Genomic DNA, 14,639 nt, shown 5'->3' with positions numbered 1-14,639 from the left:
TTACTCATAGATGGGAAATTCTCTCCTAACTGGAGTACAAAGTAATAAGCAGCAGTTGCAATCTATCAGGAGTTGCAATCTGTCAACACCTGAATGCTGTGCAGACATGGAATACTCTTCTTCCCTTTTATCTATAACAAGTTAAGATGTAAATTCTCAGCAGTTTCTAAAACCTGGTAGTGATACCCAGTGTGAGAAGTGCGGTTCTAAAGATGAAACACACCTCACAGTACTGACAGTATTTAGTGTCTGCACAGGAGACACTGCACACAGAGGACGGACATTTACAGTAAGCAGAGAGGCTTCTACAAGTGGTACTGCAAAGCACAAGGGCCAAGCCAGGAGGGCTTGTAAAATCTGGATGGTCTGGGGAACAGAAGCAGAATGGTTTGTGCGTGGCCGAGGAAACTTTATTCCAAATTTATCAGCTGGCTATAAAGCAAAAGGTTACCCAGCAATTTGTCCTATGTATCAAATTGCTGGAGAAAACCCATCCTAGAGAAACAGCTCTGCATCCACTGAACAGAGCCAAACCAAGTGCAGAACAAAGAAATATTTTGTTCTTGCTCACTTAAGTACAGCTCTCTACATAATTCCAGTCTGTGACACATCAAAAGGGCACCTTCACAAGCAAAATGTTCACATGGAAAATGTAACTCCACACATCAAACTTTTTTACCTGAATCATAAAGCCATTTTCTTCATCAAGTTCACAAATGCATCTAACAATTTCATTGATAGCATCATCTTCATCCTGAGACTCTTCAAAGTTAGTTGAATCAAAATCCTGATTGTATTCATCACCACTAAGTAACAAACTCTCTGTGGAAGAATCATCCAAGAACTCCACATCTGAAAGGTCTAATAGAAATAAATACATGTGAAACTGTGTGGAGAGACATAATAATTGAAAGAAATACAGGGAGTTTCGACAGGTAAAAATCTTAATCTGCACTAGCAAAAAAAATCACACTCAAACACACTGCTGATACATGAGATTTCAAGATGAATTCTGCAAAGTGCCTTTAACGTGCTCTCCTCAGATGCAGAGTAGCAACACTTAACCAAAGCAAGTACAATGCAGAACAGCTTGAGGAGTGCAAGCATTTTGATTTAAATAGATGAAGGATAAATCAGTCACCACATTTATAGCTACAATCCCAAACATAAACCAAATTATTTCCTTTGAAACTCCCTTTCTAAACAAATTAAACCTACAAACTGAAATTTGCTGTTCATTCAACCTACTTTCTCCACTAAGGTCCACAGACAGGATGGCTCTGGGGTACTGGTATGAGGTGTTCTTCTCTGAGAACATGCTGCGCAGGGTCAGGGAGCTGCCCGAGGAGCGTGTCAGGGGAGAGGAGCACCTGTCCAGGAACTCCACAGAGCTGTCTTCATAATCTGAGTAATCTGAAACGTTGAAAGAAAAGAAATCACTCTTACAAAAAAGTAAAATTTATAACAAATGTAAAAAAAAATAAAATTGTGTATAGATTTTACTGCAGCACTATGCTGACAAGCAAAGATTATCAATGCTGAGGTATCAGGATGATGAAACTGTAAGTAAGAAATGGCAAAAGCTCTCTGTAACATTTTATTAAAGTTTCCAGTAAGAAACATAATCAAGTTTGATAGATAAGCATCACCATTTGTAACTCTGCCACCTCTGAATGTACAGAGGGGTAATTTTTCCTAGAATATTATGCAGTCTTCTTTCTTCCACAATTCATGCTGCACCATCTGCTATCCTTAGAGATGCTGCTGGTGACTCTCTCCTTTGCCTTAAGGCTGCTTGCAGCACTACCAGCATTACTACCTAGAAGCAACCACAGATGACCCTGCCAGCTTAAGTGATAAAAGCTTGTCTGCATCCCTGCAGAAAAGCACAAGGAGCCCAAAGAAAATTGTCTTTGGATGTTTCTAGGCCCATGTCGGGAGGCATCAATGGGCCAACAGGTCCTGGGATGGGCTAGGGAGCATCCCAGAAGAGCATACCTACACAGGCCCAGAGGAGGAGGATGAGCAGGAAAACAACAAACACCCCATGGCCAAGCCCCTCTCAGACTTTCCCAGCAGTGCCATCACCTCCATTGCATGAAACCCATCAGGATGTGTTACCCACAGCAGCTCTCTGCATCATCTCCTGGACTAAGGGTGGCTGCAGCCTGGGGGCTGCCAATGGAGGACACTATGCGATATGGGGGAAAATAATTTTGGGTTTATGAACGACTTACTATGAAATGTTTAGGGAAGAAAATAAGGGTGGGGGAAATGGATGGACTGAAGTGATTTGGGGAAAACAATTATGGGCAGAACACGGGAATAAGAGGACAAAAAAAGTCACATATGCATAAAGTCTTGTGGTCAGTACATTTCCCTGGCCATGCCCTGCATCCAGCCTGTGCTGGCAGAGGTTTTAAGTCTCCTTCCTTGGAGCCATTGTCTGGATATAAACCTTGGCAACCAGGACAAGGGGGTTGGACCACTGCACCTGCAGAGGTCTCTTCCAACCTCAACTATTCTGTAACTTTCATTAAACCTCATTTCCATCTCTTACCTGGGGAAGGGGCTCTCCATTCAGGGTTCATGTACATGCTCTGTGTGCCAGCAAATGGAGTAGCCCTGCAGGGCGAAGGGTGGTGCCAGCACTCAGAGACTGCAGTGACAACAGTGCCAGCCCCATGCCAGGGGTTTCTGGTCACAGAGGCCCATGAGCTCAGGCTGCAGTACCTGCAGCCAGTCCAAGTGTCTGACTGCTTGCACAGACCAAGCTGGACCAGCTGATGAGCAGGTGAGAGCAAGGGTCAGTGGGTCTGCAAGGGCCAGCTCTGGGTGGAAGTGGCTCTCTAAGCAGGAAAGCTGGGATGAGGGGCTCTGGGGAGTCCTGGCCAACACTGGGAGCGTGTGAGAATGCACATGGAAGTGAGACTGTGTACTGCAGTGAGGCTGCTGCCCCATGAGCTCATACCTGCAAGCACAGAAATTGGAAAGACTGGGATCCAGAGGAGCTCCTGGGCAGTGTCTGAGCCCACCTGCTGCAGAAATCCCCACTGTACTTACACGCCTCTGTATTATCTTCCTGCTCAGCCAGAGAGAGGAGCAGGGTGAGGCTGTCACAGCACACACACAAGCACAGACATCATGTGCTTCTGCCTTCTGGTCACACAGGGGTACTGACATTTATCTTGATAACCAGCATTGTATCTTTTCCTCTAACAAACTACTTGCAACACTCTCAAGAAACACATTACAAACACATTTGGCTGTCCCTAATAATAATGACTGGAGAGACTGTCCTAGGAAAGTCATGTAATTGCAAATAATTGAACAGTTAGGGCTGGAAGGGACCTTAAAGATCATCCTGTTCCCCTCACATTCCAGCAGACCAGGTTTTTCAGAGGTCCATCCACCTGGCCTTCAACACTTCCCAGGATGGGACATCCACAACTTCTCTGGGCAACCCATTCCAGGGGCTCAGCACCCCCAAAGAAAAGAATTTCTTCTGAATATCCAATCTAAACTAATCTAGATCTACCCTCTTTCAGTTTAAAACTGCTACCCCTTGCCCTACTACCACACTCCCTATTCAGGAACCCCTCCCAATCCTTTCTGTGGGTCTCCTGTAAATACTAGAAGTCTGTTATAAGGTCTTTCTCCAGCATTCTCTTTTGTATAAGAGAGCCTAAACAGGCTCTCAGCCTCTTCTCACAAAGGAAGTTTTCCACCCCTCTGATCATCATTGTGCCCTTCCTCTGGACCCACCCAAGCATGGCTTCAATCAGTAATTAGGAGTAGCTACCCATTTACTACTCTGAAAAATTAGTACTTCAAATATAAGCAAGTGATCAGATTACTGCACTTCCATCCTTCTGCAGGAAGCATTCCTGCTCACACCTATCACTACAGCTTTCCTGCTGAGGGTTCCATAATATCCTTCTCTCCTAGATCACCTTCCATGAAGCCACCTTCCTCTTTGCTGTCTCTGTCCAAAGCACAGCATCTCCAGAATTTCCCACGTGTATTCACTGTAGTCAGCTCAAGGAGCAGCAGAGTTGATTACTTCATGCTGCATGGATTTCAACCTCACTGCAACAGAGGAGCAGCAGTAACAGGCACTGCTCATTCCTGCTACACATGGGCTTTATGCAATCACAAGTCATGCACACACCCGGAGCACAAAACCAGTCTTTGCTGGGGTTTCTCTTTTGTCTTAAAGCCGTGTTCAAAGCTTACCTGGGGTACACAATGTATCTGCTCCCTCTTCTACATTTGAAACAAAAGGAGAATGCCTAACACCTTTACACTTTTATCCACACCTGGAGTAAAGTGACCTAGTCCTGGAGAGTCCTGTTTCTTTTGGCAGATGGGCTTTTTCAGGGTCAGACACTGGAGTTAGAATTTACTGGAGTATTTCAAATTTTTTCCCAAGTTAAAAAAAGTCCAAATGGAAAATGTTTGGACTGTGAAACCAAGACTTTCACAAGATGAATTTTTAAAGAAGAAAACATTCAGGTTTTACCCAAATTGCTTTTTGCATCTGGATTTAAGATTTCTATTTGTTGAGACATTGGGCACATTTCCTTCTCATATTGACAAACACTGGATAAGACTCCTAGAAACTGGAACCTAATCATGGTACCTCTGCCAAGCTTCTAAGTTCCAAGACAAGCTGGCAAAAAGACCAAAGGAATAAAAAGATGAAAAAAAGAAAGAGAAAACCACAGCCCACAACAGACCCCCTTATAACCACAAGAAGATAAAACCAAAGAACAATACTGGACACACACCTAGCATTTATCAGTATCTTCTTGCAAATACTTATATGCCTTCTCAGTGCAAGTAAGAAGCTCCCAATGATTTTTAAGTAGAATAAGAAATTAAAGTTTATAGCTTAAAAATATATTACTGCAATATAAGGATGATGAAGTACACAAAACCTACAATATTGCAATTCACACTAAAGCACTGAATGATCTGGAAGCATTTTCATGTTGTAGCACAAATTTTGGACAGAGAAACACATAACCCACAAAATATAATCCCCACTGGTCAAGGCAACAGACAAGGCTGTTATAACAGAGACACCAGCCTCAGCTGAGAAGGGTTAACTGTTAAAGAGGGGGTGCATTGCATACAGCAAACCACTGAAATGTAGCAACAACCTTGACACTAGAATGATTTTACTGTCCAAGCAAAATAGGTATGACATGTCTACAGAGCTTTAAAAGAAGAATTTAAAGAGAAGAAAACAACAAGCATATCTTTCTGAAGAAGGAAAAAACCTCTGTGAAACATGTGTGTCTATCACATGGAGAGAGGCAGGCTATAAATTCAAGAAAAAAAAAGAAATCCCAAGTGTCCTTTTCATATTTAAGGCTAAAAATTACTCTTGGAACATTTCTAAAATTTTACATTCATATTGTTTACAAATTTTGCTATCTAATGATAGAAATACACTGGGTGGTTTTACTTACGTTAAAAACATATAAATTGACATACCATGCTGTTTTGATTTCTTCTTTTTTTTCTTCTTCTTTTTCTGTTTTGGTTTATGATCTTTTTCCTTCTTTTCCTTTTTCTCCTTTTCTTTTTCTTTCCTTTTACCTGAAATAAAAATTAAACTATTTAAAGCAGTTTAGCCTAAACAAGGCATTCAAAATCAAGCGCTCTAGTTGTCTAGGCAGATCAAAATGATTCAGTTAATTTACTTGATGTCTTGGACAAACCTCTTATTAATTGCTGGTAAAATAGTTCAAAGAATCTCATTTGACAAATAATATTTTATCATTTAAGTATTTCCAAGTAAGATATTAAGGAAGAAAAAATACAGCAAAGTACACAAAATATGTAACATCACATAAATAGCTTATAGCTTCTATTTTACTTACAGTTCATAACAAAAACATTTGGGCAAGAGATAAAGCTTTCACAAGGGCAAAATTCCCAATTACAAAGGTTACATTGTCCTAGAAACACATATTAGGCCTACAGAAAGACATTTGAAAGAAATTTCAGTATTAGAGTGCTGCTGTCAGCACTCTGCACTATACAGTGGCATCCTCACAGAAAACTGATTCTGACTCGAATTTGACACATTTTTTATGCTGCAGTTCACTTTTAACCACTGCTGGTATATACAAGGACAAGCACTTTGAAAGATTTTTTTTCATCCTGTTAATTCTCCCTAGACAAAATACATCCCAATTTTCACTCCACAATAACTTTTTAAGTTATCAGCAGGGAGAAAAAGAACAAGGAAATTAGCTTGTTACAAAAAATAAGCCTGAAACCCAGGATTGTTTCCTGCACACAAACTGGAGCATTCTTATCTTCTTGGGGAACAGAGACAAAGCTTTTACCTCCTGGAAAAACAAAGTAGAATCACTTCTCAATTTTTGCCAGTCCTTAATAACTTATTTTATTTTGAACACAGATAAAAACAGAGTCCTTTTAATCTGTATTTTATTTCACGAATTGCCAAATGTTTTGCCAGTAACCCTTGTTTGTTGTTCTCATCTCAAATCTGACAGTACAATGAAGTAGCCAGTATTACTAATTCCACTAAGAAAAACCCCAAATGAAAAACCAAAGGCAGTGGGCCTTTCATAGATACTTTAGGATCCTTCAAACTCCTTGCTATGGACACTTTCATTTTATCTTATAAATTATTCTTCTGTTATAGACCTGTCATATGCATAACATTCTTTTTAGGACTTAAACAAACAAAAACTGCAGTTGGGCCCAGGAAAGATTTTATGTTTTTACATATGCTCTTCAGAGACAGGAAGTGTTAGAGAATTTTAATTTTTTTTGTAAAAATAATATTGCTTTCTACCTACCATATGCTGAAGAACTTTTCTCTTCCAGTTTTCCTTTCCTTTCCATTCTAGCTGCACCTGCAAATTGAAGAATGTAACACATAAGGCCATTGTCTGGCTGATGACCTAATTTCTTGTAAAAGTCATTAGACTGTAGAAAATCGTCACAGCACACAATATTAAGAAACATACAGACAAAACAATTATTTTTAATGTCATTTTACAATTATTTATATTGTCTAAAGCACTGGAAACAAAAAGTGTTGTAGTTTACCAACTTCTGAATGCTTGTCCTTCTCAATCACGTTCTTTAATATTTTCTCCTTCAGACTCTCAAAACATTTCTCCTTTATGGGCACAGAGCACTGTATCTCTGTCCCTTCAGAGCTCACTGATGTGGAAGACCTCTTTTTTTTACTATTCCCTTTGGGTAACTTGAGACTATTGGTTAAAGGCATTTCCAGATGCAAGGCATGTACATGGGACGAGGGTGCTGAAAACAAGAAGATGGATTTACTGGGCATCCCAGAAGGATTGCAGCCAGCCAGGGCTGGGTCAGATCACTGAAATGTCAATGTTGCTCATACACATTCAACAGGTCATTACTGCACATGAATGCCTAGATCTTAGTCTTACATACAAGACAATACATGCCACAGAAGATTTCTTCCTATATTTTGGAATTTGCATTCTCTTTTAAAATATTTGTACTGGTTAAAAGGTACTTTTGCTGACACTTTTACGACTTTTTGTTTCCTTTTTTTTCACTGTAATAGGAACCCATGACAAGAGTAATAGTTAAAGGTGCTGACACTGTCAGTATCATTTAACTTAATGCTCCGTTATGTTAACAAAGAAATTAGGCTCTGGTACAATATTTGTAGTCCCTATGTATAAAACAATTCTGCTCATTGAATTTTTCATCGATTTTAACAATATCTAAATAATTCACTTTCTTTCATTAATCCACATTTAAATAACATGTAAAAGTACCATGACTTGTCAGAATTTGGCATCAGATACTGACAATTCTCATCTTGTATTATTTAGAAAAGTATATTCAGTGAAATATTTAGTTATTTTAGCTCTTTATCTGATGTAAGTTAGGAAGTAATAAACTGTGAACAAAACAAAACTGAAATTGCAATTTTCACTGCTAATATTTATAATCATTTTAAAATAATCAAACTAGAATAAAAAATTTTTATAAAGAATATTATTGAAGTAATTCAAACTTCTGTGCCCCTAAATATTGCTAGAGCTTCAAGATTCATCAAAATATAATCAGGAAAGTCTAATTTTCATCAGACCCTTGGTCCATTTTAGGACCATGCCAAGGACATATTGTACAAAACTGCAGTTCTGTGAATTCACAAAGGGCTCAGGTTTTTCTGTGCCAGATGTAAAATCCTGGAGGCACCAGTTACCTTTGGTGTCTCTCAACAGAAGAGCCCAACAAAAGCATAAGCATGTAAAACAACAAAAGTCCTGAAAAATACCAGCTATTGGCCAAGATATTCAACAAGACAAAATATGGAGCTGATTTGGAATGCATTAAATAAGCAGCATTAAGATAATTTAGTAAATTTGTCAGTCATAGAAAGATTCTGAGGAAAAGGCAAGAACACATCAAGCCTTCCCAACAGGGACAGACCAACACAAATCTACTGGGATAGAACACAGCTCACACAACACCTGCTCCCACTGCTGAGCCTTCCTGGGGACAGCACCACAATGCCACTAGCTGGAAAGCTGAAAGGCCAGCAAGAACAACGGAAATTGGTGCATCACCTCCCACAGCACACAGCACTTTTCAATGCCAGGTGTCCCCAGCTGCAGGACAGCTCTGGGCTGTGTAACCCAGGCAGCAGCAGCTGCTCAGCTCTGTGTGCTGGCTCCTGCCACACAGCACGAGCTGCACAGCCACACCTGGGGTCACCTGAGTCTTTCCACTCACCTAAGACCACACTCCTTTAAACACTGATTCAGGCTCTTGCCTATGTCTGTATTTCTTTTGGCTTACTGGAATACTTATCACTGACACAAAACACTATCAAAATTATTCCTTTCTTAGGTTTCCTAATTACCATTTGTCTCTGTTACAGGACTGAACTGCTCTGCCATCTGTAGAGCAATAAGTATATTTTAGCACATTAGTAAAAGCAAAAAGTGACACTTTCCCACATCATCATGCTATCAACGTCTTGTCTCATTTCTAAAAAGAGCTCAAAAGGATCACCCAAATGCACCTAATTCATTTAGGTCACTGCCATTTTGATGAAAAGATGTGAGAACATTCCATCCAAACAATCTCAAGAGAAATTTAGTCTCAATGTTAGCTGAATTAGTATTTAAACTTTATTATTGAGAAGAAATCCTGACCTGACATCCAAATGTAATTTAATACCAACAGTCACAACACAACAAATTTCGGTATCTCAATAATTTTCAACACAAGCACATCTGACAAAGTGATCAGTAACTGCTTGAGGGAACACTTATACTGGGCAGAAATCTCTCCAGTCAAGCAAATTCCCATCTTACTGTCAGAACTCCCCAAACTGCCCTTCTACAGTAACTTAAAAACAGAAACTGCTATTATGCCTGTATACATTGCAATGTTATTCCTGGCTTTTACTTTTCTTCATTGTAAATAATTTTAGATAGAGAATCTTAAATTCTCAAATACTACATAAAGTGTGAAAGCTTGCAAAGTCTGCTTTTCAACTGTGCAATCACTATGCCTTACACATAACCACAAAACTGGACAAGGTGGTCAGTCAGAGGGCAAGTAACAAATACAATCAGGAAATATAAGTTCCTACCTTTTTAATTTTTAACTGCTACTTTTAATTGCAATTTATTTCTCTTAAGGAGTCTAGCCAGCCACCTCCCACACAGTGAGAGTGGGAGCTCTGCAGTTAACACTCGGCACAGAGAAAGACGACCAGAGATTAGACTTGGTAAACTACTGATTTTGTCACCATTCCAGAATCAATTTTATCACTAGAAGTCTAATTTCAGATTAAAAAGAAATGCAAAGCACAGCATTCCCAGTCCAGTTTAGTAACATGCTTCCAGTTCTACTTCTCCTGTTACAGAACAGAGAAGTGACACAAGCCCCCTCATGCAAGGGCAGGATGTTGTGCCACAAGTAAAACAGCACAGCTGGGCTTGCAGGGGTACTGCTTATTGCAATTCATCAAGCTCAAATGAATTGTAGCAATCTGAAGCAATTTATTTTGTTGACTGATACTCTATTTCACGGCTTCCCATGTTTAAAATAGTATCATAAATATCATTATCTGCATTAATAAACAACCAAAATCATATTGCAATAGAAATATCAATCGTGCTGGTCATGTTTAATTTAGTGCTTTGAATTTCCAGGGCATAGGATAAATTTTATACCTAAACAGACTTTTAATTGCATACCACAGATTAACACTGGAGCCTGCCCAAAATGATGTCTTTAGGAAGGATAAGCTGATAAAACAGTTCTTGCCTGCCTCATGACCAGATCAAACTGGGAACTTCAGGGCAGATATCAGAATGGCAGGGGTTCAAATTAGGGAGTAAATTTATTGTTAATAGATGGTTGATATAAAACAAACAACCACAAAGTAACATGAGAGAGTAACAAGATGAACAATAGTTCATCCCTCTTGAAAGCAAGGTAAACCAGAAACACTGGCAAGAGTTTTTAAAAAGTGATCAATCTCATTTTCCAAAAATTTTGGACATCAGCTGTTTCTTGTTTCTGCTGCAGTAAACTGTTACCAATGAAATTATATAAAAGCATGCAATATTTTTTTTCTTTTAGTCTTAAATTCAAATTTCTCCATATAGTTAACCTAATGTTACCCTACCAGCAAAATCATCTACTGGTGTTAGAACAGAAAATAACAGCTAGTGATAATATTGTTATATCAGCATTACAAATATTGTATTGTTAGATTAGAAAGTGTAACAATATTTTCCCTTTACTTAAACTTCAAAACCCAGATTGCTTGCTGAAATTATGTTTGCTCAATATTTAACAGTTAAGGTAACATAAATGGTGCAGGGTTACAGAAGCCAAGAGAAAAGATCACAAATTTAAAGAGAAGCACAACTACAGAAAGACCTGAACTTCATATATTCATAATGGCAAAATTACTGTGCTTCGCAAGTATTCTGATTGACTGTAGATTTAAAATCTCTGAAATGCTAAAGTGATCAAATGCCAGTTATCTGCATTTTAAGTAATTTAGCAAATGAAAGCAGAGATTTTCAGTCATGTGTGTGCAGTATCAGGTGATCACAAGCAGGACTTCACAATAGTTTAGTAAAGCAGTACCTACGTTCAATAACTAATGGCAGTGTGCAGGCGTCCACCAAAGTGCAAAGTACTTCCATGGAGCCTTTGGATTGAAGGAATTATCATAGAACTTTTGTTTTGTCTCTACAAAATGTTAAGTTGTTAATTTTGAGCAATGATTTTGAAATCTATGTGCTAATACTGTGAGTTGCCATTTATGCATCTGCACTTCAGTGCACCTAGTCTCTCTCCTCTGAAAACACATGTCAGTACCTTCTGAATAAAGTCACTAAAATGCATAATTTTTAACAACACCAAATCATTTTTTCAATTGACTCAACTGATAGCCTCCATCAGAAATCACAGTGTGCAACATCACAATTCTCAGGGCTTAAACCAGCTCAGCTCTGCTACAGAAAGGTCAGGGATCAGACCAGGCTGTTCCAGGCTAAACACCATTGTGAGGCATCTCAAACTATTCACAGTTATCTACTTCAATGGTTACAAAGACAGCAGGTCTAACTTAAGTGCACTTAACAGAATCTGCAGTGATGTCAAAATCTAGAACTCCAAATATGTCCAGGCTGTGTTAATAAAATCTTAGCAGCAGAAATACCGTAAACAGATGCAGATTTATAATGGTTCTTTCAGATCGAGAAAACACAATTACAGAATAGTTTGGATTTTACACCAGAGTTCTCAATTTGTAATGGATAGGGTCACAATGCATACATTTAAACAATGCAGTGTATTAAACTGCACTTAGGTAGATGTTCCTGCATAATGCAAATTTCTCAATTATTTCAAGAATTGACAGGAATAAGAAAGGAAAGCTTTGGGCACCTCTCCTGTATCTATTTGCTTGCTAGTGTTTAAACAGATAATGAACAAAGTACTGATAAATAGAGTGGATCCTATTTATTTTCCTGAAGCATGCAAGCATTCGGTGCAATTACGTGTGCTTAAGGAATGTGACTTAAGAACCTGTGCTATTTCAAAGGCAAAATGATGCCTTCTAAAGCAGAGAACACAACCAATTTATTCAGTAGTGTAGACTAATTCCAGAAGTTTCAAACCTGAACTTTAAATTTACATTTTTCTTTTTCTTCTAAGATTATGAGGATAAATATGTTCCACCAGAGTTAGAAGACTGGGATGAACCCCAAACATATGAATTCTACTTATAGAGTCCTAGTGATGCCACTGACAGAGGCAGATAGCTCCAAAACCTGTGATGAAATCTGTGAATTAAAGATATCAAACAGCTTAGTTTAGTCTCTCAGGCCAAAAAGTTGCTATTCAAGAAGCTTTTGGGCTACGTACTGCAACTTACTGAAAACTTCTAACATTTAGATAAAAAGTCAGTATGAAAGCTCAAGACACAGTTCCATTTATTGCATGATGGAAAACTGTAATACATGAAAATTAAGAACAAAACACAAGATCCTGGAAGGCAAAACTCATGAGACAAGAAATGTAGTTGGCAAGTCAGTTTCTTTAGAGATCTTAAAATCATATAGACAAGAAAAAAGGCTTACTAAGCTTATATACAGTATAAACTCTATCTTTTGGTAGAGGTTGCAAGCACTTCCAGCTTCACACTATGGCCTCAAGCAATAACAGCAGACAATTTTATCCTGGAAATCTTCCCTGACACAAATCGTGTGGACATGTCACATAATTCTGAGTCATTAAATAAAGGTGGCTCTAAATGAAATTTAATCTTTCTTTTATTGCTTCACCTGTGGCCAAGACCAGACCCAGCTCAACAAACATGTCCCAAGTGCACTCCTGAGTGCTGGGTTTAGAACCAGATCACTCTGCCCCCAGCCAGGCCCTTGACAGAACAGACAACTCCCAGCATTACGAACTAGACATAAAATGAGCTAGAAAATATATCAGAAAAGCCAGAAGTTAAATTTCTAGTAACTGAAATGAGTTTTACCAAACAGGAAACAGATGGCTATTGGAAGCTGTTGATTTCTTTTATGATCCCGTTCAATGAGTAGGCAAATACAAAACTCCCAAAAGCACTTCTCTTAGTGGCACAAGACATGACATAAAAAGGACTTTTATAGAAGTAATTTTCCCAGGAATCTGTAATTCTGCTGCTATGCCATCTATCAAGGGCAAATGAAGACTGTCACATTGTTTCATTCAAGTAATTAAGTAGTATTTTAATATTTCAAAAAGCTTAAATGGTGGCTCACTAGAGATACCCATAAGCCTTATTTTGACAAATCAGTTTAAGAGATTCATAGACTAATAGACCAAGATATAGTTTAACTGTCATAACTATCTTTTAAGGTCATGCTGTCCTCCCTTACTACCAATCACATTTATCAAAAACTTTCCGAGCATAATATAATAATTTGATTTTTTTCCCCCTCTTCTTACTTTTCTGAACAAAATAAAAAAAGGCTTTAAAAGAATTCTTTATTGGAAGCCCGTTAAAAATGGTACGAAAACCACATACAAGTCTTATAAAAAAATTATATGAATACCTAGCATACAGTGGATGAAAACATCCCACTCTTAGGGTCTGCAAAGCACTGTGTAAATCCTTCCCCCAATCTCTTGGTTACCTCTATCCAAGCGCTTCATGTCAACCACAGTAGTCAGTAAACTCTTAAATGGGAGAGGCAGCCCAGAGCTGCAGCACTGGGCTGTGCTGAGGGTGACCAAAACTATATAAAAGTTTTCGAGGATTTTTCAGAAATATTTCTAAGTAACATTTTGTAGCAAGTGAAGGACAGAATTTCCATGGCAAAGAGACACGAAGCAGAAGAATGCTGACTGTCTTTGAGAACACCACTGCTTTAAAGCTGAAGCCACAAATTAGTACGTTAGTAAAGACTTCACTTCGTTAATTATTTTTACAACTCTTAGCTATAGCAAAAATATTTTTGAGATACTGCTCACTACATTCCACAGTCTCACATTCTCCTTAAATCGTGTTAGAAGTGCCAAAGCAGCTCTAAGCCAGTGAAGACAAAGAATATGCAGATGAGTGGAGTCCAGAAGAGAGGCAGGTTTTTGAGTGCGCAGAAAAGAAAATAAAAAGCATCCCCTCCTTCTGTGGGACTGAATACACACATATTTTAACCCTACAGCTATAAATCTCTCTGGTTGTATACCGAATCTCTTTACCTGACGCTGTTGTAGCTACTCTTCCATCAGTTACTGCTTTGGAAGGAAGATATGCAATCATCTGAATATCTTCCTTGTCTTTACTGGAATATTCATTGCGGAAAGTGGATTCTGCAGATAATGGTGCTGTAACCTCCGAACTACGGCTTAAATCAAGAGGGAGACATGGTCCACGCTTCTCAAGTGACACATGAGCAACATCAGGTACTACACAAAAGAAAAAATGTCATATTAAAAAAGACACATGGGTCCAACAATTAACAGTCTGGTTTGCAGCGTTACATAACATAGGAACAGCAAACAGCTTTAGCTACAGCAGTTCAAAACATCCCATTAGTTGAAAACCATGAAAGGTCTAACTTTTATGA

General features: G+C 38.6%; 1 protein-coding gene across 6 annotated transcripts in view; it reads right to left on the bottom strand.

The window, feature by feature from the left end:
- Positions 1 to 14,639, bottom strand: part of PHF20L1 (PHD finger protein 20 like 1) — a 57,227-nt gene that overhangs the window by 14,741 nt on the left and 27,847 nt on the right. For 3 of the 6 annotated variants that reach the window (XM_064706707.1, XM_064706709.1, XM_064706708.1), the window contains 6 exons: positions 14,272 to 14,478; positions 7,096 to 7,314; positions 6,843 to 6,899; positions 5,503 to 5,607; positions 1,249 to 1,413; positions 680 to 861 (listed from right to left, as the gene is read on the bottom strand). In XM_064706707.1, the coding sequence (XP_064562777.1) occupies positions 680 to 861; positions 1,249 to 1,413; positions 5,503 to 5,607; positions 6,843 to 6,899; positions 7,096 to 7,314; positions 14,272 to 14,478 (935 nt within the window). The remainder of the gene's footprint in view (positions 1 to 679; positions 862 to 1,248; positions 1,414 to 5,502; positions 5,608 to 6,842; positions 6,900 to 7,095; positions 7,315 to 14,271; positions 14,479 to 14,639) is intronic. The other 3 variants (XM_064706710.1, XM_064706711.1, XM_064706712.1) reach the window with 1 other exon arrangement.

Source organism: Zonotrichia leucophrys, chromosome 2, assembly GCF_028769735.1.
Source record: "Zonotrichia leucophrys gambelii isolate GWCS_2022_RI chromosome 2, RI_Zleu_2.0, whole genome shotgun sequence".
NCBI classification, from domain to species: Eukaryota; Metazoa; Chordata; class Aves; order Passeriformes; family Passerellidae; genus Zonotrichia; species Zonotrichia leucophrys.
Note: the sequence above shows the minus strand (reverse complement) of the source record. Positions and strands in the feature narration are given on the sequence as shown.